This window comes from Cotesia glomerata, linkage group LG6 (assembly GCF_020080835.1).
Source record: "Cotesia glomerata isolate CgM1 linkage group LG6, MPM_Cglom_v2.3, whole genome shotgun sequence".
Lineage (NCBI taxonomy): Eukaryota > Metazoa > Arthropoda > Insecta > Hymenoptera > Braconidae > Cotesia > Cotesia glomerata.
The window spans coordinates 6,652,032-6,675,951 of NC_058163.1; the positions used below are offsets into that span (position 1 = coordinate 6,652,032).

At 33.9% G+C, this 23,920-nt stretch overlaps 1 protein-coding gene across 2 annotated transcripts; it reads left to right on the forward strand.

Moving 5' to 3' along the window:
• Window positions 1–383: 383 nt before the first annotated feature.
• Window positions 384–16,083, forward strand: LOC123266659 (receptor-type guanylate cyclase gcy-3-like). Of its 2 annotated transcripts, XM_044731005.1 has the most exons (9): window positions 384–849; window positions 1,954–2,053; window positions 3,669–3,894; window positions 6,088–7,513; window positions 7,597–7,710; window positions 9,325–10,580; window positions 10,648–10,760; window positions 12,743–12,950; window positions 13,042–16,083. In XM_044731005.1, the coding sequence occupies exons 2-9, from the start codon at window positions 1,966–1,968 to the stop codon at window positions 13,616–13,618; spliced, it is 4,008 nt and encodes a 1,335-aa protein (XP_044586940.1). In that variant the 5' UTR covers window positions 384–849; window positions 1,954–1,965; the 3' UTR covers window positions 13,619–16,083. The 2 variants fall into 2 exon arrangements, with proteins under 2 accessions (XP_044586940.1, XP_044586941.1); XM_044731006.1 differs by lacking the exon at window positions 1,954–2,053.
• The last annotated feature ends 7,837 nt before the right edge of the window (window positions 16,084–23,920 follow it).

Consider the following 23,920-nt stretch of genomic DNA (forward strand, 5'->3'; position numbering starts at 1 on the left):
CAACATCTGACGTTCTTTTTTTTTAAAACGTCATACTTTACGTAGCTATTACGTTTATCATGCGAGTGATTAGGCTATATGCATAACGCGCTCTCAGTGTAAGATAAAAATACGGGCGTATTCATCGATCGTGATCGCACGTTTTATTACCCAGTCACAGACGGTTGAATTACTATTGTTATTATTTTTACGCTTCACTCACGATATTAAAAACTGTGTTTTACGCATTTTATATCACACACACACACACACACACACACACACACACACACACACACACACACACACACACACACACACACACACACACACACACACACACACACACACACACACACACACACACACACACACACACACACACACCCAAGCTGTAATACAGAAAGATAATCAGTTAGCAACGGATTTAGATGCGTGTGAATGTTTACTCGCGTCACATTCTCAAGTCAAAGTCACTAGTGGTGGCCCGTTATTTTAACTCATCGCCTACTTTTTAATACTTTTAATGTCTCGCAGTAACCTGATTCGCGTTCGTTGTCTCACTGTGTTGTTATTAGCTCTTTGTACTGTTAATTCAAATTTTACGACTTAAAGTCCGATGTTGCATAATAAACCACTTGCGTTATCGGATTTATTGTTTACAAATAAACTATTTTTTTCATTGACCCAAGGTGTAATTTTTTTAATTAAAAAAGTTTCGTGTTAGTGGAACGACATGATGAAAACTTTAAAAAAAAGTTTTTTAAACATATCAATTGTGTTAATTTGCTATGGATATTTATGCAAAATCATAAATTATGACTAAGGAAATGCAAATGGCAATAATGAGTTTTATCGATAGGTCGTGAGGTAAGTTGCTTGATATACTTTATTTCTATATAATTATAAAGCTTTTTTTTTTTTTAAAGTGTGAAAAATATTTTTTTTCTCTACAAAAAAAAATTGACTACATTCAAGAGAAAAATTTGTAAACAAAAAAAATTAGAGAATTTTATTACCTTGAATCAGGACGAAAAATTCTTGAATCAAATAAAATTTATTTTAAAAAAAATTTTTTTTTACAAAACAATTTTTTTGGGTAAAAAATTTTTTTCTTGAATCAAATTTATTTTTTTCAGGGTACAAAAACTAAGATTTTTTTGTTGACTTAGAATATATTTTTATATCTTAATAGATAATGTACATTGGAATAACTAATATTTACTGAATGTAAATAATGCAAGTAATTTAAATAGACGGATAACGTTTGCCTTGACAATGCTTATTGACTTTGCTGATAAATAGTAAACTTTAAATATAAGGAATTTTGCAAAAAATTAATAGTAAAAAAACAATAATAATAATAATAAAAATAATAATAATTAATAGTTAATTTACAGTAGGCGTATATCCAAGAATTATTATCATTGCCAAGAGATGTTGACGCAGTTTATTGTTGACCGCTATGATCAAGTTTATTTTAATTCTGCATTTGTTATTCTTTTATTATCTATTCCTTGTTTTTTTGGTTTATTTTTTTATCATAAAAAATAGTTACTTGCAAAATAATCTTTTATTGTCGATCGCAATTATATCAACTTTAATGGAACCGCTAAGAGGTGGGAGAAAATGACGATGTATTATTATCGCGAATGTACACATGTGCGATGAGTATTTTAAATGTAAAAATAGCTCAAGTTTATTGAATGCATCAGCTTATCAGCAAATGATTCATTTCACTGATATCGGGTGTCAAACTTCCCACTTGACTTGGTTTTCTGTGATACGCCCTGATGGTACCAGCAACGTGATTTCAAAATTCAAAACATATGAATAGCAATGTATAGAAAATATCATTATCTACGCAGTTCAAAATGTGAAAAAATAGAGTTATAGTTATTTATTAACATCATTCAACTTATGTCAAATTTACAGAATGAATTAGTATTAACAGATCAAATATTTTTGAAATAGATACCAATCAAAATGATACGTCATGTAACGCTCATTTTGTTATTGACTGTGACAATACCATGTGCCCGTGCATCGAATCAATGTCTTACATCACAAAAAGGTACTTAAAAATTTTTATTACACTATACGAATAAAAAAAATGTTATTAAAATAACAGAAGATCGAATAACTGAAAGATATGATGTAATAACAATTAAGTATACTTATATCAACAAATTTATTAGTTTCCTCAACAAAATTAGCCTAGTTAGAATAAAAAACCAGTTTGTTATGTAATAAAATTAGTTTGTTATCTTACTCTTTAAATCTGATCACTGTTTCAGATTTAGAGACAAACAGAATGATATTGTTTGGACAATAAAATAATTTTGCCACCGTTACTCTGTACATTTTGTTGTATTAGTAACAAAATCATTTTGTTACTGTAACAATGATTTTCCTCCGTCAATCATTAATTATATTCATGAAATAAAGTACAAAATATACATTGAAACTACAATTAATGAAAATTAAAAAAATAATCATTTATTTTTGAATTCAAATTAGTGAACTGAGAGTCAACAATAAAACAAAATTTCAATTTATCACAAAGTAAATATAATGTATTTTTATTTGGTAATCATTAATTTCAGAATTTTATTCAGTGAAATCAGAGTCAACAATAAAACAACATATTTTTAATTTTAATCCATCAAGCGAATATTGTAAAATTCATTAAAATTCAAGTATTTAAAAGTGAATTTAGTTTCTAATTATCTCATAATCCATTATTTTGAGATTAAAGTCAGTGAAATCACATCAAACAATAAAAAAATAATTTTATTTAATTTTCTTAAACTAATATTGTAAAATTTATCATAATTGAAGTATTTTACATTGAACTGAATTTTTTCTACTCAGAAAAAGTTTTTTTGAAAAACAAAAAAACAATAAAAAACTTATTTTTGGAATTTCGAGATTGAATGTTTATTCGAAAAACCCCATAAGACACTGAATTATATGGTTTCTCAAATAAACGAGATTTGTATCAACCGATTGGTTAGGTTTTGACCACGGATTTAATATTTTTTGGTGATGGTATACGTGAGGAATAATTCAAGGAACCGAAAAATGCAAAAAACTCGATTTCGAAAAAAATATGACTTATGGGGTTTCTCAAATAAACGATTCATTTGCATCACTCGAGTGGTACGGAAGATTTCATACTAACTTTACCATCTTTCTATACCTCTACGTGTAAAAGATGCAATTTCGAACATTAATTACTCAAAAACGGTGTGGTGAATTAATCTGAAATTTTGGTGGTGAATTATTAATATATTTATCTTTCGATAAAAAAATGTCATAATTTTCTTAAAATATGCCTTGCACGACCCAACTACCTTCAGCTCAAAATATAACTTGAAAATTTTGCAAAACAAAATGATTAGTTATTTGAACAAAATAATTTGACTATTTCAATAACATTTTTTATACCAACTGACTGGTTTATGTTGGACCAGCAAAATTTTTTGTTATCCTAGCATAAAATTCTTGTTATTTCAACAGATCAATTTGTTCATTCAACTAAAATATTTTGTTAAATTATTTAAAAGAATCTGCTATAATAACAAACCTATGATAATATATAAATTACTTATTATAACCTAGGCTTGACCGTAACCGTCAATTAAAAAGGCTATTTCTACTAAAAGTTGTTTCTTTGTTAATAACAGAAGTAAGTCCAAAGCGCTTCATTCATTTGGATGGACAATCCCTTGAACTTTCATTCGAATTAACTCGGCGACCAACTCAACGGCTAGCAACACGAGTTATGAAGATATTTCTGATTGAGATACTTGGCTATCCGGGTGTCAAATTGATTGAGAAGGACGACTGGTTTGATGCAGTAACTGTATTTTCCAGAATGTCAGAGACATTATTTTACAATGACCAAAGAGTGTGAGTAAATACTTGATTTTTTTTATAAAATTCGTTGAGTCAACAGTTCAAATTACTCATATATGAGTAAGTTTTATTATTTTTAATTCTGTTTTCAGTCTGATTTAATCTAAAATTTGTAATTTTTTATGATATTAAAAATTAATTTATTAATTTTTTTTAATAATTGAAATTCAATAAGAAATTTTATCTACTAATAGAAATATTTATTTAGTTTCTAGTGAATAAAATTCATTTTGGTTCAATGAATTATTCATCAGTTTATGTATGAAGAAATATTTATTAACAGTCAATAAATCATTTTCTTAAATGCCAATTGATATCCAGTTTGTTTTAATATTTGGTTGATTTTTTTGGTAGCATGAATAATTATAACTTCAACTTTAGACTATTTATTCAGGCCAAATCGTAAAAATTATAAAATTCAAGAAATTTGGAAAAAATAAAGCTACAATGTTTAAAAATTGATGCATTATTTTTACTCCATTGATTAAAAAAATTAGGAAAACGGTTGACCCTGAGGGCCATCCCTGCAACTTCCCGCTACTTTCGTAATTAAGCGCTCAAAATTGCACTTATTACGTTTTTGAGCTCTTCGAGCTCAAAAATATAATTTTCGTGTAGTTTTGAGCTCTCCGAGCTCAAAAGTCTGATAGAAGTTTAATAAAACATTATTTTTTGAATTTTCAAACCGCAATAGCTTTTGAATGAACGTACCGATTTTCATGCGGTTGGCGCCATTCGACGCAGTTTTTCAAATTCTATGATATATTTTTAAACACAAATCGATCAGACCGGAAATTTCGGTGTAATTCGAAAAAAACATTTTTTTTCTATTTCTTTCGTCAACGATAACTCACGAACGAATTAACCGATTTTGACCGGCTTGGTGGTGATCGACGTGGTATTTCGATGTTTAGAGCTGATTAGTTTTTGGAATTGATCGGTCAAGTCGTTTGAACGTTATTAAAAAAAAACCACATTTGAAAAAATTTTTTTTCGCAGTTTTTTTAAGATTTCCCAAAATCTATCAGTCCGAATCAGTCTAACTCATATTTAAAATCTAAGTTTAATTGAACCCTTTCGAATGGCATCAACCGCGATCAAATCGGTCAAGCCGTTCAAAAGTTATGAGAGGTTTACATACACACACACACACACACACACACACACACACACACACACACACACACACACACACACACACACACACACACACACACATACACACATACATACAGACACCACCACGGGAATAGTCAGGGAAGCTTCCTAGGACCTCAAAACGTCGAGATCTGATAAAAACTCGATTTTCAAAAACGGGGTAAAAACAATAACTTCCCGATTTTTGAAAATTTTCAATTTTCTTAGCGGAAAGTTAAAAAAGTGGTAATTATAATTTGGATTCAGTCTTAGAGTTTTTATCATTAATCCGTCAAAGTAAAAGAAATTGAGACAACAAAGTTTATTATTAAATCCATTTTCTGATCTCAATAAAATTTTGATATTACATAAAATCAAAAAACATTTAGACCTCAGTATTTAAATATAACTACCCAATTTTTTAAAGTTTATAATTATCGAAGCAAGAAGGGTCCAAAACAAATTTTTATGGCAAAAACGGCTGTTATGGTGTGATTAAGATTATCTCAGAACTTTAAAAAAAATTATTAAAAGCACAAAAGCAAAAATTATTTTGAAATGACGGATAAATTCGTCAAACAAAATAAAAAATCTCAAAACTTTAGTAAGTAAGGTAAAAGCCCCAATAGATGATCACGTACCTGTATATGATCACTCCATGTATCTGTATATCTATATTCACAAATATACTGGTACATGATCATCTATTGGGGCTTTTACCTTATAAGTTGAACTTTTACCTTAAATATCTCTTGAAGAATTCAATTAATTGCAAAATGATAAGAAACCTTTTTTATTGAACCCTAAATTTCTTATGAAAATGGGTTTTAGTCTTTCTTATACTCTGATAAGCCATCAGGTCGTTAAGAATTTCCCAAATTTCAAAAAGAAAAATATTTTTTATCTTATTTAAACGGAAAGTACAAATCTGGATTCAGCGACTTCTAAATAATAAATGATTAATATTAATGACTTCGCTATTAAAAGGCATCTTTTTCATTCTTACAGATATTAAATATCGATTCGAAAAATAACAATCTCAATTAATAGTGTTCCAGAAACGATGGTAAACATGGAAGCATGGATACCACCTCAAGAAGACACCACACAAATCTTAAACCGCTATGACGTCAAAGAATGTGGTTCTATAACAACTCCTGGCAGATTCAGCTGGTACATTCCGGTAGAACTCAGCGACCCAGATGACAACTGGCGAACGTTTGCTTACCCAAAAACAGCGTCTCGTTTCGACCTGAACGACACTATTTTGACACTGATTCAAAATTTGACCCAAGCACCCAACGGGCGTTATTACTGCCAAGAAGCATTTTGCAACAAAGGAATGTACATTCCAGCTCACTGTCAGAAGCAAGATATCCACGACTTAAACTCATCTTGTGCTCTCCTCCTAGCATCCGAATCAGACGTCACTTATTTCATCAAAGACCATATAGATATCTTGAACTTGTACGTGAAAGTCGCCTGGATCGGTCCTCATTTGAGGAACTTCACTCGATTTCTAACCAAAGAATATCTTGGAACGTACAATACCAATCCTCAATCATTCGCGATCTTGCACTGGACACCAAGCGATGTGATTCCCAATGAGCGGGACTTCATAGCGGTAGAATTTCCTGGATGTGGTAGCAGAGGCTTGAACATTGGTTGCGTTTACGAGTCCAATCGACTGGTTAAGCTAGCTTGGTCTAAACTAGAGTCAATTGCGAAATTTGCTTGGGAAGCAATCAATCGTGCGCAGTTCAATGTCGATATGTATGAAGATTTGATTGATCGTTACAATCGTTTGATTGATTTCAATGTCACTGAGGATGCTATTGCGTGTGATTGGTTGAGAGATAATTTGAACTACACATTACGTCACTGGATGCCAAGCAATGATGACAAGAATGTTCTGTATATTGGTGGAATATTTCCCATGTCTGGGACACCTTACACCACCAAATCTATCGCAGTCGCAGCACTCATGGCTAAACAAGCTATCAACCTCGATAATACTATACTACGTGATTATGACATCACGCTTTTAGCAAGCGACGGACAGTGCAAGTCAGATATGGTGATGAAATCCTTTATTGATTACATTGTCCATAACTATTACCAGAAGCTGATTGGCGTATTGGGTCCAGCTTGTTCGGAAACTATCGAACCACTGATTGGAATTTCACGGCACTACAAAACGATGATCATCAGCTATAGCGCTGAAGGTTCTACTTTCAATGATCGAAGCAGATATCCGTATTTCTTCCGGACGATTGGAGAAAACAAGCAGTACCGAAATGTCTACTTGCAGTTCTTCGAACACTTTTCCTGGAAACGGGTTGCAGCTCTGACGGAGGATGGTCAAAAATATACGGAGTATATTTCATATTTGCAAGAAACTTTGAGAGATCATGAGATTAATTTTGTTGCTAATGTTAAATTTCCAAGGGAGCGAGAGAGACATGAGATGACTGAGGTTAATATTTAGTTTTGTTAAGCTTAATTGTGATGTGATAAGAGTTATCTTTATTGAATATAATACACCCATTATTTTTACAGTATCTTGAGGATTTAAAGCAAATACGGGCGAAAATAATTATTGCTGATGTTTACGACACAATAGCACGACAAGTCATGTGCGAGGCTTATAAGCTGAAAATGACGGCGTATGATGTAAGCTTTTTAATTAGGTGATAAATGTGTTTAATAAATTAGAACTGTCGGAACTTTAAAAGAGTGTTCGCTTGATAAACTACTTTTTAGAGGTTGTTTAAGCAAACAGAGTTATTATGAGTTTAATTGGTGAAATACATGAAAATAAATTTTTAGATTTTTAGTAGAAAAAATTCAAGTTTTGGATTTTTAATAGAAATATTAAGAGGGAAGTTATTTTTGTAATTATACAGTATATCATACAGTAAGATCCTAAGAATTTTTGTAAAAAATTCAACACTACAATGAAGGTCTGAAGTCATTATTTGATAAGTCAAGTCGGTCGAAAGTTATTTCAAGTCAAAGTTAAATTTACCGTAAATTTGACAGGTTTTTTAATCTTAGAGTAAAACTATTTGTTAAATCGGAAGACTGTCATGAAATTTCATGTAATGCATAAAATTTACTTCAAAAGTTTTGTTAATCAATAGTTTTTATGCTATAGCAAGAAAAAATATAATAATTTAAACAATTTTTTAGTAGAAGTTATATTCAAAATTACAATTCGTTTATTTTTTATTTATCGACAAAATCAATATTGTGTTTTTTGTAAAGCGAATTATTTATTGTCAGCGCTGGATTTTTTAAATACAATTTTGTTAATTAAATTTATTTATTACTTAATTGAATGCAAATCAAGCTAAGAATAATCGAAGATAAATTATCAACATGTTTGTATAGACGTTTGTCTATTTTTGATGACTGGAAACAGTAATGACAAGTTTTTTTTTTATGAGAAAATTATCGTAAAATTTTATGTCAACAGTAAAACACAACTGCCAGCGGTCACGTTAGTTGCGTTGTATGTAATATAATTTTTTATTTTTACATTGCTTTTAGCAATTTATACGTCAATTAACATATCGTATTAAACAAAAATTGATTTCTTAGTTGATTAAACTAAAAAAATTATGACAAGAAAAATTCTTTAGAAAAGTTAAAAAAATAAATTTTATTGTAGCATCTAATACCTTAAATTTGATTTTTTTTAAGAGGATAATTTAAGGACTGATATGGACGTATCAAGTCACATCACAATTATTGAGCTATGTTATCTAGATGTGCCATGATATGTGCATAGCAAGACGAATAAAAAATAGATGGATATACCAGAACATGTCAAAATTTTTTACGGATAATTAAGAGTGCATGGAAAAAAAGTTTTAAGAAAATTGCAATTTTCACATTGTAATCTAAAACCAGACTTTCAATATCTTCACTTCCATAATTTTACGTACTAAAATTTACAATTTTACATCGTAAAAATTCGTACATTGACTACTTATATACGAATTCTTAGGATGTAACATCGTAATTTTAAAATGTAAAACTATGAAAGTGGAGATATCGAAAGTTTGGTCCTGGATTATGATGTGGAATGGTGATTTCTCCGAAAATTTTTTTTCCGTGTGTGATCAATTATATGACTTCATTTTTTGAAATAATTCTGTAATATTTGATACCGTTACAATTTGAATTCAATCCTTCCGAAATGAAAATAACTACTTGATTTTTCTCTAAAAAATCTTATTCTCCAAAAGTATAACGTTTAGTCTAATAAAATTTTTTTTCCAGGGTTATGTATGGTTCCTACCATTATGGCTCCAAGAAGATTGGTACGACACCGACAAACACAACCAAAATGGTGAAGACATCCTATGCTCGACATCAGAAATGAACGAAGCGATAAACGGGCATCTCAGCGTTTCATACTTATACTTCGCGAATGACAATACTATCATGCAAGAGGGTATAAAAGTGCGTGAATGGCGAGATAAATATGAAGAATCATGTCGTAGTCGAAAACTATCACCATCACCTTACGCCGGATACGCTTACGACGCCATGTGGACTTACGCTTACGCGATAGATAATTTGCTTAAAGAGAACCAAAGTTACATCGCCGATTTGCATTCCGACCAAACCGTAAATCGGATGACAGATATTATTGCGTCAATCGATTTCGAAGGCGTTTCGGGCCGGATAAAATTCTACGGTGGGCCATCTAGAGCACCAATCATCACGATTATCCAGCATATAAACAACGAAATCAAAACTGTCGGGAACTTTTTCCCAAACGTTTCAGAAACCAAAGGTGAAGTTATTGGCGGTCAATTGATTCTCAATGAATCTGCAATTGTGTGGCTGAGTTCGCAAGTGCCGAATGATGGATCCGAACCACCTGCCAGGTGCATCCTAGCTGGCCTAGCAGAATTGTTGGACGTTAGTTGCGAGGTCGCGATTGTCATTGCCAATGTCATTGGGTTGAGTCTCTTGGGCGCTGTTTTGATCACTGGTTTTGTGATCGTCAAGAAAAAATACGATGAGAAGGTTCGACTTCAGGAGAAAGTTCTTGAGTCCTTTGGTCTAGACCCACGGCAAGCAACTTTGGACTTAGATAAATGGGAGATACCACGTGAAAGAGTTGTCATTAATCGTAAGATAGGTGAGGGTGCTTTTGGAACGGTTTACGGAGGAGAAACCTTCTTTCCAGAAAAGGGTTGGTTGGCTGTTGCCGTCAAAACGCTCAAGTCAGGCAGCACTACAGAGCAGAAGTTGGATTTCTTGAGCGAAGTTGAAGTCATGAAACGTTTTGAACATAAAAACATCATCAAGCTACTGGGGGTTTGCATTAAAACCACGCCTGTGTTGACAGTCATGGAGTTTATGCTTTATGGTGATCTGAAGACTTACTTACTCGCAAGAAGACATCTGGTTAATGACTCACACTATGAAGACACTGATGAAATATCTAATAAGAAACTCACTGCAATGGCGCTAGATGTCGCTCGCGCTCTGAGTTATTTAGCGCAGTTAAAGTATGTTCACAGGTAGGTTGTTTTTGTTGGTTTGGAATTCAATGTTTGGTGATTGATTGTATTTTGATCGTTGTTTCAGAGATGTCGCATCACGTAATTGTCTGGTTAATGCTCAGAGAGTTGTTAAGCTCGGTGATTTTGGAATGACGAGACCGATGTATGAAAACGATTATTACAAATTCAATCGTAAAGGTGAGATATTTTTCAAATAATAAATTTTTGACTTGTTTGGTAATTTTGATAGTTTGTTTCGTAGGAAAGTGAAAAATTAAATCGTTTTGAAAATTTTTATTACCCTTAAATTTATTCGCCTGGTGCACGTGAGCGGAGCAATAACACTAATACTACTTCATTAACAGTGTGTTGCGTGTTGATGCATACTGATAGTGCCACCTGAAATAATGCTCCACATTTTTTCATGCTTAAGGTATCTACACTCATTTTTGACTAATATATGTGCGTGCACCCAGCTAATTGTACGACTCACAATGCGAAACATTAGAAAGCGTTTTATGATTTAGAAACATTTTTGCACGTCTCCTAACGCGAAGCGGTTGAGGTAGTGTTTTACTCCCAACACGTAATAATTACCGTAACTCCTATTCTTTCCCGCTTCACAGCATTATTTATATTTGTAAAAATGCTTGCCGTAACATGGACGGTGTGGCTTAATGTATATAGAATAATCGAAAGGAAATTTAGTATAGACCGGATAGCTCAAATGGTAGAGTAGCCGACATGTCTTCGGAAGGTTCTGGGTTCGAATCCCAGTCCGAGCTATCTAATAATTTTTTCTCGCATATTCTATAAACTCACATTAAGATGATCCTCTCCACATTCCTTTCTCAATCCTTTCCTACCAATATCCTGTTACGTGAATGTGGAACGCTTCACGTAATAATTACCGTAACTCCTATTCTTTCCCGCTTCACAGCATTATTTATAGTTGTAGCTCTTCGAGCTTAAAGAGATTGCTTTCCTATGCTTTTGAGCTCTTCGAGCTCAAAAGTCTGATAGAGATTTGATGACACTATTTTTTGAATTTTTAAACCGCAATAACTTTTGAATGAATAAACCGATTTTCACGCGGTTAGCAGCATTCGACGCAGTTTTTGAAGCCTTATAAATAATCTTAAATTTTGAATTGATCGCGCTAGGAATTTCGGAGTTATTCCGAAAAAACACTTTTTTCGGTTTTCTTTCGTTTACGATATCTCTCGAACGAATCAACCGATTTTGACCGGACTGGTAGCGACCGACGTGGTTTTTTGAGGTTAAGAGCTGATTAGTTTTTGGAGTTGAACCATCAAGCCGTTTAAAAGTTATTCCAAAAAAACCACATTTGAAAAAAATTTTTTTTCAGTTTTCTCAAGATCTATTGATCTGAATCGATCCAAATAGTTTTCAAAATATAAGTTTGGTCAAGTCTTTTCGAATGGCACCAACCGCGATGAAATCGGTCAAGCCGTTTAAAAGTTATAAGCGGTTCACATACTTTCACACACACACACACACACACATACACACACACACACACACACACACACACACACACACACACACACACACACACACACACACACACACACACATACACATACAGACACCGTGACAACCTCGCGGGGATAGTCAGGGAAGCTTCCTGTGACCTTCAAACGTCGAGATCTGATGAAAACTCGATTTTCGCAAAACGGGGTGAAAACAATAACTTCCCGATTTTTGAAAATCTTCGATTTTCTTAGCGGGAAGTTAAAAAGATTTCGAAAAAAATTTTAAGTGGACGTTCGGATGTCTGTACGCTGATTTTTTATCTACTTACCATAACTTCCAAAAAAATTGATGTATCGAGACCGAGCTCTTTTTATTAGTTCCAGAATTCGATGAGCTGGTGACGTATTTTATATCCGTAGCCCAGTTTACAAGATTGCGCATGCCTATGACAATAAAAATGGGCAGCAACCATTCAAAAAAATTATAAAATACTCTATAAGAAATTACTTAATTGTTTTTTTTTTCTGTTATAAATCAATTATGCAATTTATTTTTTTCTTAAAAAATAAATGAGCATTATAAGACGCGCACTATTGGATTTTCCAAACTTTTTCCCAATCCTCCTTATTGTTTCACTCTTGTTAGCTCACGAAACCAAAATAATTTGTATACTATTGTTCTAGGCATGTTACCCGTCCGTTGGATGGCACCAGAATCATTAAGTCTAGGAGTGTTTTCACCTGCGTCTGATGTCTGGTCTTATGGCGTGTTGCTCTACGAAATAATTACTTTCGGAAGTTTTCCATTTCAAGGGTTAAGCAACAACCAAGTTTTGAGTTATGTCAAGGAAGGAAAGACACTTGATATACCCAAAGGAGTTAAACCGCAATTGTAAGAAAATTTTTTACTATTCAATTTTCTTCTCAGCATAATTATAATGCAATAAGGCCAAATCTGATAAACTAGATTGTAATTGTTGCAGGGAAGCATTGATAAAAGCATGCTGGGCATTTGATTATCCAAAAAGACCATCAGCCCCAGAAATAGTAGACTTTTTGGCAATGAACCCCCGCGTACTATGCCCATGCCTTGATGGTCCTTTGTCAAGTGTCCAGATAGACCACAGTGGCGATGTAGACTCACTGACAAAATCATCCAAAAAACTGTCGCTGTCACTTGGTTGGCCTCCACAACGCCAACAGCCATCACCATCGACATCCGATCAACTAACTGTGCCCAATTTTTTAAATGCTCAATTACTCGATATTAATTTAGATTCAAATAATGCTCAGAATATTGATAATGATGATAATGATACTGATGAAGATGATAATCATTCACCTTTGTTAGCAAACAACAATAACATTAATGATAATGTTAAGATTAACAACAATCAACTGCCAATTTTTAGTCATAATCATAGTAATAATAGTGAAAACATTCCAAAGTATGTTAATGTTCAACTTGGAGGATTAGCTAATGGTATTATACAAGTAAAAGAACAAACCAGTAGTGATTCGCTACAAGATGAGCCGAATGTTATGAATTTAATAGTTTAAAAACTTTGAATCTCGGATGATGAAAGTTTAGATGCTTAGGGAGTTTTATTTGAGACGATTTTTTTTTTTCGCTGGCACGAAAATATTAACTCCTGACAGGCAAACATCTAAGCTGTATTCCTTTAACAGCAATGAGGGTAAAAAAAACTAGTACAATTTAATATCAAGTATTCAATTAAGGCAAAGAAATTTTGATTAACTTCCCACTAAGAAAGTCAATGATTTTCAAAAAATTGAGAAGTTATTAGTTTCACCCCGACTTTAGAAAATCGAATTCTCATCAGATCTGTACGTTTTGAGGTCTTAAGAAGCTATTCGCCCGGTGCACGTGGGCGGAGCAACATCACTAATACGACTTCATTAACAGTGTGTTACGTGTTGATGCATACTGATAGCGCCACCTAAAATAATGCTCAACATTCTTTCATGCTTAACGTATACACGTGTGTACACTCATTTTTGACTAGTATATGTGCGTGCACCCAGCCAATTCTGACTATATCTACGAGGGTGTCTCTTCGTATGTAAACATGTAAACATCTTATAACTTTGCAATGCAGTATCTAATCAAAAAACGGTTTGCGGCATCCGGAAGGGCCTTGCTAAACTTAAATTTTCTGTGAATTGAGATTGAATTGGCATGGAAGATTCGGAAAAAACCTCAAAAATTCGAGTTTTTTTAATTTTCAAAAAATGGTTTTCTTGGAATTAATTCAATACTTCTGGTTCAATCAATTCTATGATTTTATCAGCTCTTCTACTCGAAAAACGACGTCGGTTACCATGAGCCACATGAGAATCGATTAATTCTTTCGAGAGATATCGCTGTTGCAAGAAATCTTAAAAAAGTGTTATTTTAAAATAACTTTAAAAATTACCGTCAAATGAATTTTGTCGAGAGGTATCTAATTTTTAAAAAATCAACAAAACATGGTTTTTCAACTATTTATCAGAACGTATTTCTTCCTGAGAATTATGGTAAAGTTTTCTTAGTCACGTTAAATGCCAACAAGCGTTCTAAAGTTAGATGATTAATCCGATAGTTATTAAAGATTAAATATTTTAAAAAAAGTTTTTTATTAAATAGAAACTAGACGTTTGAGCTCGAAGAGCTCAAGAACATCGTAACAGCTTAAATTTGAAGCGCTTTGCATTTGAAATTAGTGGAAAGTTGCAGTGATGGCCTGTAGGGTTAACCGTTTAACTAATTTTTTTGTTTTTAATTTAAAACTTAAATAATTCTGCGTAAGATAGATATAATTTTGAAATGATTTAATAATAAGAAAAAATAACATTTAATATCAACAAAGTCTGTGAAATTGCAATGAAATTAAATTTTAAGGGTGGGAACTGTTTACGTAGCTTGCCTGTCAGGGGTTAAACTCAAAGTTCATAACCGAATTATTAGAGAGAAAAATGTTGTCCATAAGAATTAGAGATAACTACGCATTTTAACGGTATGGACGTAAGATTTAACTTTGTATAAAAAATTATGAGCTGAAATCTTGATGGAATATTTTTTTTTCGATGTTTAGAATAGCAGTGAAAAAAAAAGTTATCGCTTAAAACAAAACATCCTATTATATGTTTATGAAATAAAAGTCAATACGTCGATGATAAATTTACAAAACTTTTCACAGAAAAAACTATAGTTTAAAAGAAATTATTTTATAACCATTACGATGTGAAAAAATTTTTGATCGCATGTAAGCTAAAAGTGCAATAGCTGTAAACATTTTTAAAGCTTATTTTTCATCACTACATTCGTTCCGTTTCATTGCATATAATGTAAGGATAAAATGTAATAATGCAATTGAATTTATTTAACATCAAAAGTTGTTTATTTCATATTGAAATCAAAGCATTGAACAGAAGGCTACTTTGAGACAGAAAGAGGCGATTTTAGAACAAACCTTTTTTTTATTTTTTAACTTAGATTAAAAATCTCTAAAATAATCCTATATTATAAAATAGATGAAAGTCTTGAAGTTAGTCAAAGATCGAAACTCGCAAAATACGAGCCACGATTCATTATTGGTTACAATTTAGGCGCGCGCGTAGCGCGCTATTCAAATTTCTAGTTATCTTATAGATTCAAATAAATGTAAGACAATTCAATAGAAGCTTTAAAAATTTTTCAACATGAAACGCTTTGGTAGTTTGTAATTTATGGGCACTTGAGTTCAATTACACTTTTAGTGACACAGATCAAATAATTGTTACTGATACAATACAATACAATAAAATAAAAAAAAATTTTTTTTCCTTAAGTATGCTCGAGAAAAATAACGAAATGATCAATGGAATATAATTTCATGGAAGTTCTTTGATTCGATCATAATTTAGCGTAACATGACATTTACTGATAAACTGTCTCTTCAATCTAGTCAATTTTATATCTTGTTATTAATTTATAGAATATTTACGAAATAAATAAATAAATTATTTAATAATTGTTAAAACAATACTTGATTAATTTACTGAGAATTGCTTTTTTGAAAAATACCCCTCTGTACTCTATTTTTAACTTCCCGCTAAGAAAATCGAAGATTTTTAAAAATCGGGAAGTTATTGTTTTCACCCCGTTTTGCAAAAATCGAGTTTTCATCAGATCTCGACGTTTGAAGGTCACAGGAAGCTTCCCTGACTAGCCCCGCGAGGTTGTCACTATGTCTGTATGTATGTGTGTGTGTGTGTGTGTGTGTGTGTGTGTGTGTGTGTGTGTGTGTGTGTGTGTGTGTGTGTGTGTGTGTGTGTGTGTGTGTGTGTGTGTGTGTTTTTTTTGTTTTAAGGGGGGGGGGGGAATCCTTTTTACGGATTATAGGCATAGTTGTTTGGCCTGGATATGTGGCGACTCGACGCAGTGTCATACTAAAACTCGACGCTAGCGCCCCTACCCACTAAACCCTAAACCCCTTTTCCTCTTTCCCCTAATCCCTCATGGAAACCGCCGTTAGGCTGTAACAGGGAAAATCGAACTTCCCGGGGTCATTATCGACCCCGATAATTGACGCACGGTAGGTAAGGGTTTTCCTTACTTTTCGATTTTTGACAAGAGTTTCGACTTGTCACCGGGCGTGCTAATCAAGATTCCCCACTACTGTTCCCGGAAAATGAAGCGGGGCGTAACAATAGGAAAGTTCGAGAGCCTGAGCTGAGGGTTAGAAAAGAACGAGCACGAAAAACATCGAGGCTTTTTCCCTTCTGGAAGCCAGTGGCCTTTTGCCTTTTGTGAATCAGTGACCTTGTTGAGATTAGATAAGTCAAGAGAGTGCAGTTTTGAACGCCGACGATAGAAAGCAACTACTGAGGAGTTTATTACGGTATTTGGAATTGGACAAGCCCTGACCGGAAGCTAACATAGTGGTTTGAGACGACAAGACGTCAAGCGGCGGAGCCAGCCAAGTTGGACCGGAGTATCAGTCGTCGTTGGATAAAACAATAATTGAGTCTCTAGGTATTTTCGATTAATTTAGGCCAAAATTGATTATTAATTTAATTAAGAGGCTGAAATAATTTAAATTAATTTCTCGAGCGGTCATTTTTATATTAGCAAGTTTTGTACTTTAGAGATTCATGCGCCAAGGTCATTTAGCTAGTTTTGTTATTGGATATTTATTTTAAAAAGAATGAGATTAATAGTTTATTTGTGAATTTACTGTAGATAATTTAATCAGTAATTTATTATAGGCCTGCTGGCTATAATAAATTAATTTAGTTAATAATTTTCGGGATATAAAGAAAAGTAAATTTGAATAAGAAATGAAAATGCGTAATTAAGTCAGTGAAGGTCATTTTAGAATGTATGTAGTTAAGAGTTGTATTGAGACGCTTAGGATTCGAATAGTTGATGTTTAGAATTTTGTCTAGGAAGATTAAATTTAGTAAATCCTGTAATGAGTTCAGTAGAATTTATTAATTGAAAATATTAGTAGAAAATTTAGTAAGTGAACTAGTACAGAAATTTAGTGATTATGTAATGTAGTAAGATTTATTTGCAGTAAACAAGTGTTGACGTAAAATTTAGTAGATTACGATAGTATTGTAAAGTTTTGGAAAATTAAATTTAGGCCGGTGGATAAATGTAATTGAATTGTTTAAGTTAGAACGTGCTAAATCAATTATTAAATAATTGATTGAATTAAGGATAATTTATTAGATAAATTCGATAAGAAAATTTGGTGAATTTGGTAAATTTAGTTAATCTGGAGATTAAATTTATTTAAGGAAAATTGGTTAAAATTTTATTTAAGAAAATTTGAGAAATGAAGTTAACGTCCGGTGGATGATTTTATATGGAATTGAATAAGATTATATGGTATTCCGTCAGGTAGACGAGCTTGTTTATGTGAAATTAGTTCAGATAATTGAATAATTAAGAAGTTTTTATTGGGTAAAACATGTTGTTTGTTATTCCGTCAGTTGGACGAGGGTTTAAGAAATTAAGAATCTAGATGCGTAATGGTCTATGATTAAATTTAGAAATTAGGAATCTAGATGCGTAATGGTCTATGATTGAATTAGGAAATTAAGGATAGATGCGTAATGGTCTATGTAGAGTTAAGAAATTAAGAAGATAGATGCGTAATGATCTATAGTTGAAAGAATTTAAGGATATTTAGTTATAAGTTTTGGCAAGTGCCTGCGTAGGTGAGAGGTCCTCACAATTAAGTAATTGATAGGTTAATTTTAAGGGTAATATTATTAAGGAATTTTGTTAAAATAAAATTGTTTATATTGAATAAATAATTAAATTGTTAATAATTGTTTCTCAGTATTAATTTTTCAGCCTTTCTCAACTTCTCACGACCCGATCTTTCCTTCTCATGCTCCCCGGTTTCTGGGACACCGAGTATAAAATCCCAGTGGCGCCCTTTTCAAACAGGAAAGGGTGACCAATTGGACAGGGCTAACCACCCCTGTTACATTGGCGCCCAACTATTTAACAACCCTTGAGAAGTTTGGGAAGGGTTAAAAATTTGCTGAGAAAAATTTGATTTGAAGAAAAATAAGTTAGTTGAAAAATTCGGACACAGAGAATGGGAAATTAGAAAATTTTTGTCGTAAATAAGAAATAAGTAGTTGGAAAAAATTTTTATAGGAAAGGATTTAGAAAATTTTAGTTGAGAATAAAATAGGATAGAAAGACCGAATATAAGTGAGGGATTAAGAAAAGATAAATTGGTAAAAGTGAAAACTGAAAATAAAGTTAGAGATTAAAGTTCTTGAAATAAATTTTGTTTACAAGTAATGAGTCATTTAGCTAAATATTTTAAGTGGACTAAAGTAAAATAATTTAATCTCTTCATAAGTCTCTTTAAAAATTAATTTTAGTAAAATTTTAGTTTCAAGGTAGAAATTTTATCTCTACTCAAAATAATTTGGGGATTATTTTCAAATACAAAATTTTACCTAGATTTATTATAAAATCTACTTAAATTAATAAGTAGTCTTTCACAATTTTATTAATCCCTATTATTATATTTCATTAGATTGAAAAGAGACATCAGATAAGAATGACTTATTCAAACATGGCAAACACACAGTTCGATGGACCTAGAATTTCTGCAGGCCATGTGCAAGGCCGGATTAATTCCATGGCTAACCCGGCTCGACAGACATATTTCTATCAATACCAACGTTGTCAACAGCTACAACTACGACTTCAACAGTCACAACTACGATGAGTAGCAGAGTCTCCGATAACTCAACAGTTCAGCGTTCCTCACAGGCCAACAATGAGTTACTCCAACAGAGTACCCGGCTGGAGGCGCTTTCCAAAACAGGGAACCAATACTTTGCACGACCAGAGGGACGTCGTTCAGAGGAAACTAATTTACCCCTGAGATGCAAAGAACTTTTAACCGTTTAGACCAAGCGACAGAAACAGTACGTCGAATGAGTACTGAACAGAGGACTATAAATCAAGAAAATTCTCTAGCCATTACTCGTCTGTCGCAGATATTGGAGGATGTGGTTCATTCTCAACGTGATTTGATGAACAGAATTGGCAGCCGTGACAATTCCGTATGGTCAAATTCCTCCAGTTGATTTCAACATTACTGACTGTCAACTACGGGGTACAACCCTAGCCCCTCCGGGTCAAGGTTTGGCAGGGGGATGGAACAGCTCATCCGTCGGGTCCGAGAAATCAACCGGAGAATAACAGAGACAGGACTGAGGCTGAGCAAAATATTCCTCTATCAGAAAGCGATCAATTTCCTCAATCACCGACTGAATCAGCTTCACCTTTCCCAGAATCAACAACAGACAGGTGCACGAGGTGACTCTTCGTTTCATAACCGAGATAGTTTTGGACGAAGGTCAGGCCACGACTCCCAAGGCCAATACACAGGGCCGGGGATGGCTCTACCTCCGTTCCAAAGTCCATACCAAAATTTGAACAGAGGCACCAGGTACTTTATGCACGAAAGAAGGCGCAAAGATATTTTATCAAGTCTGAAGCTTGGTAACCTGATCTTTCCACAAGATAGAATGTCTGTCGAAGAATTTCTGCATGCGGTCGAGAGCAGAGCACACCGTGAAGGCTGGACAGAAGACGAAGTCCTGGGTTCCATGGGGTACATACTCGAGGAACACCAGCACGCTGGTTTGATAACAACTACCAGCGCTGGGGTTCTTATACTCAATTCAAGATGGAATTCCGCAAGGCTTTTGGTAGTGCAATGACAGATTACCAAATAATTCACGATATTGGTAAACTGAGGATGAAACCCGGGGAAAATTTCACGGAGTTTGTGTTAAAAGCAGTTCAGCAAAAATATTTGACCATGATGAGTCCTCCATCCATAGAGGATCAAGTGACAAATATTAGAAAATATCGAACTGCTGAACCGAGAACACTGGTTTTGCCTAGGCCGGTATACTCATACGAAGACCTTTTGAACGCTCTGCATGAAGCCTCGAGGTGCATCGAAGAAGCTGGACAGTCTTGTCAGACTCAAGAAACAGTAAAGCCCCAGGAGAAGACAAAGGTTGGGGTGATTGGGCCTACAGTCGAAAAAGGGAGCTGCCAGGAAGAAGAGTTGGAACTATCAGGCTACAGAACTCCAACCACATCGTACGATAATAAGTATGGGGTTCAGGTGAGAACAAACCAGAACCATTATCGGCAGCCTCATAGATTTCAGACTCCAAGAATTCCCAGGCCGTGTTACAACTGTGGTGTTCCTGGACACTCCTTTGTGGGTTGCGAAAACCCTAGACAAGATGTCTGTAACAATTGTCTCAAAAGTGGTCACACTCGACAAAACTGTCCGCTGTTGACAATCGATAACCGTAGGAAAAGCTCTTTGGATAGTGTAAACTCTAGTGAGCAGTGTAATGATCCCAGAACTGAAAATGAACGGAAAACTCCACTCTACACCTGTCCCTAGTTCCCCGTCGGTTCAGTTCGTTCAAGGAGCAGCAATGGGGTCTAGTGAGGGTTCGATAAATGTTGAGACATCTGGCTGCTCAGAGCTAAGACAGGCTTTTAAGCTATCTTTGCTCTGATTCAGGCCCATCAACATCATCTGCGGCATAGTCTATGGACACAGTTAACTTCAATCAACGCATCTCTTTGGCCAGAAGATCAACCAGCAATTATAAAACAGGGCAGTAGGCTATTTGATGATCCTAGTTGTACTATAATTAACACTGATAGTAAGACTTATACTAATTGTACTCTATTTTCTTTTAGCAGGGAATCAGGAGAGCAATGAACCTGTAATTTTGATGGAAAATGAACTGGACCTAGGTTTTGAAGTTGAGAATGACAAGACCCATCTGTGGTCCCAGAACACAGGCCCTGGAGGCTGGTCCTCGAATCAAGAGGCCCCTAATAACACACTGGAAACGTCATCTAGGGCAGCTTTCATTCCTAGAATGCTCTAGAGTGAATCTTCGTCAACGAAGGTCAACTCCAAGCTAGCTGAAAGAAAGGTTTTCATCTCAGGAACAGGTCCAAGGCCTCCAATAGTTACGGCTAAGATCCCTGTGTCCTTGTGGATATTTGGAGTCACTCTGAATGGTATCTTGGACACTGGTAGTAAGAGATCATATATTAACAGCAAGATATATGATGATTTAAAAGAACTTGCTTCGGGTGAACTTAGGACGGACGAAACTAAGGAACAAGTTGCGGGGAACAATATCTAAGTGTTCTTGATAACCTCAGTCACCCAATAGTTTTGGGTATGGACTTCGCTCTCCAGTTTGAGGTCATAATAGACGGCAAGAACAAAACCTGGCACTTCAATGGAAGTCGAGAACTACATCCGTTCGAGTCGGTTTATTTTGAAGAAAGACACCCAGATTCCGGTGTAACCACGACGGAGCAAGACCAAGACTCCCAGGAATATTTCAGACGTGAGTCGGAAAAAGTTCAGGGACTTATCAATCCAGGGACTCACGAATATTATTGGAGATGAGATAATATTGAAACCCGAGGCTATTCCGGTAAGGGGTGTCAGGCCTTTTTGTTGTAAACGCCCGGGTGACAGTCTGGCAGGGGGGAGTGTAACAGGGAAAATCGAACTTCCCGGGGTCATTATCGACCCCGATAATTGACGCACGGTAGGTAAGGGTTTTCCCTTACTTTTCGATTTTTGACAAGAGTTTCGACTTGTCACCGGGCGTGCTAATCAAGATTCCCCACTACTGTTCCCGGAAAATGAAGCGGGGCGTAACAATAGGAAAGTTCGAGAGCCTGAGCTGAGGGTTATAAAAGAGCGAGCACGAAAACATCGAGGCTTTTTCCCTTCTGGAAGCCAGTGGCCTTTTGCCTTTTGTGAATCAGTGACCTTGTTGAGATTAGATAAGTCAAGAGAGTGCAGTTTTGAACGCCGACGATAGAAAGCAACTACTGAGGAGTTTATTACGGTATTTGGAATTGGACAAGCCCTGACCGGAAGCTAACATAGTGGTTTGAGACGACAAGACGTCAAGCGGCGGAGCCAGCCAAGTTGGACCGGAGTATCAGTCGTCGTTGGATAAAACAATAATTGAGTCTCTAGGTATTTTCGATTAATTTAGGCCAAAATTGATTATTAATTTAATTAAGAGGCTGAAATAATTCTAAATTAATTTCTCGAGCGGTCATTTTTATATTAGCAAGTTTTGTACTTTAGAGATTCATGCGCCAAGGTCATTTAGCTAGTTTTGTTATTGGAAATTACTTTAAAAAGAATGAGATTAATAGTTTATTTGTGAATTTACTGTAGATAATTTAATCAGTAATTTATTATAGGCCTGCTGGCTATAATAAATTAATTTAGTTAATAATTTTCGGGATATAAAGAAAAGTAAATTTGAATAAGAAATGAAAATGCGTAATTAAGTCAGTGAAGGTCATTCTAGAATGTATGTAGTTAAGAGTTGTATTGAGACGCTTAGGATTCGAATAGTTGATGTTTAGAATTTTGTCTAGAAGATTAAATTTAGTAAATCCTGTAATGAGTTCAGTAGAATTTATTAATTGAAAATATTAGTAGAAAATTTAGTAAGTGAACTAGTACAGAAATTTAGTGATTATGTAATGTAGTAAGATTTATTTGCAGTAAACAAGTGTTGACGTAAAATTTAGTAGATTACGATAGTATTGTAAAGTTTTGGAAAATTAAATTTAGGCCGGTGGATAAATGTAATTGAATTGTTTAAGTTAGAAACGTGCTAAATCAATTATTAAATAATTGATTGAATTAAGGATAATTTATTAGATAAATTCGATAAGAAAATTTGGTGAATTTGGTAAATTTAGTTAATCTGGAGATTAAATTTATTTAAGGAAAATTGGTTAAAATTTTATTTAAGAAAATTTGAGAAATGAAGTTAACGTCCGGTGGATGATTTTATATGGAATTGAATAAGATTATATGGTATTCCGTCAGGTAGACGAGGTTGTTTATGTGAAATTAGTTCAGATAATTGAATAATTAAGAAGTTTTTATTGGGTAAAACATGTTGTTTGTTATTCCGTCAGTTGGACGAGGGTTTAAGAAATTAAGAATCTAGATGCGTAATGGTCTATGATTAAATTTAGAAATTAGGAATCTAGATGCGTAATGGTCTATGATTGAATTAGGAAATTAAGGATAGATGCGTAATGGTCTATGTAGAGTTAAGAAATTAAGAAGATAGATGCGTAATGATCTATAGTTGAAAGAATTTAAGGATATTTAGTTATAAGTTTTGGCAAGTGCCTGCGTAGGTGAGAGGTCCTCACAATTAAGTAATTGATAGGTTAATTTTAAGGGTAATATTATTAAGGAATTTTGTTAAAAATAAAATTGTTTATATTGA

Bases quoted from the DNA above. Each gene is read 5' to 3' on its own strand.
- LOC123266659 (XM_044731005.1), top strand. From the start codon at position 1,966: ATGATACGTCATGTAACGCTCATTTTGTTATTGACTGTGACAATACCA. The intron at 3,895-6,087 runs GTGAGTAAATAC...CTCAATTAATAG, and splicing joins TTTTACAATGACCAAAGAGT to TGTTCCAGAAACGATGGTAA. The intron at 10,761-12,742 runs GTGAGATATTTT...CTATTGTTCTAG, and splicing joins TTACAAATTCAATCGTAAAG to GCATGTTACCCGTCCGTTGG.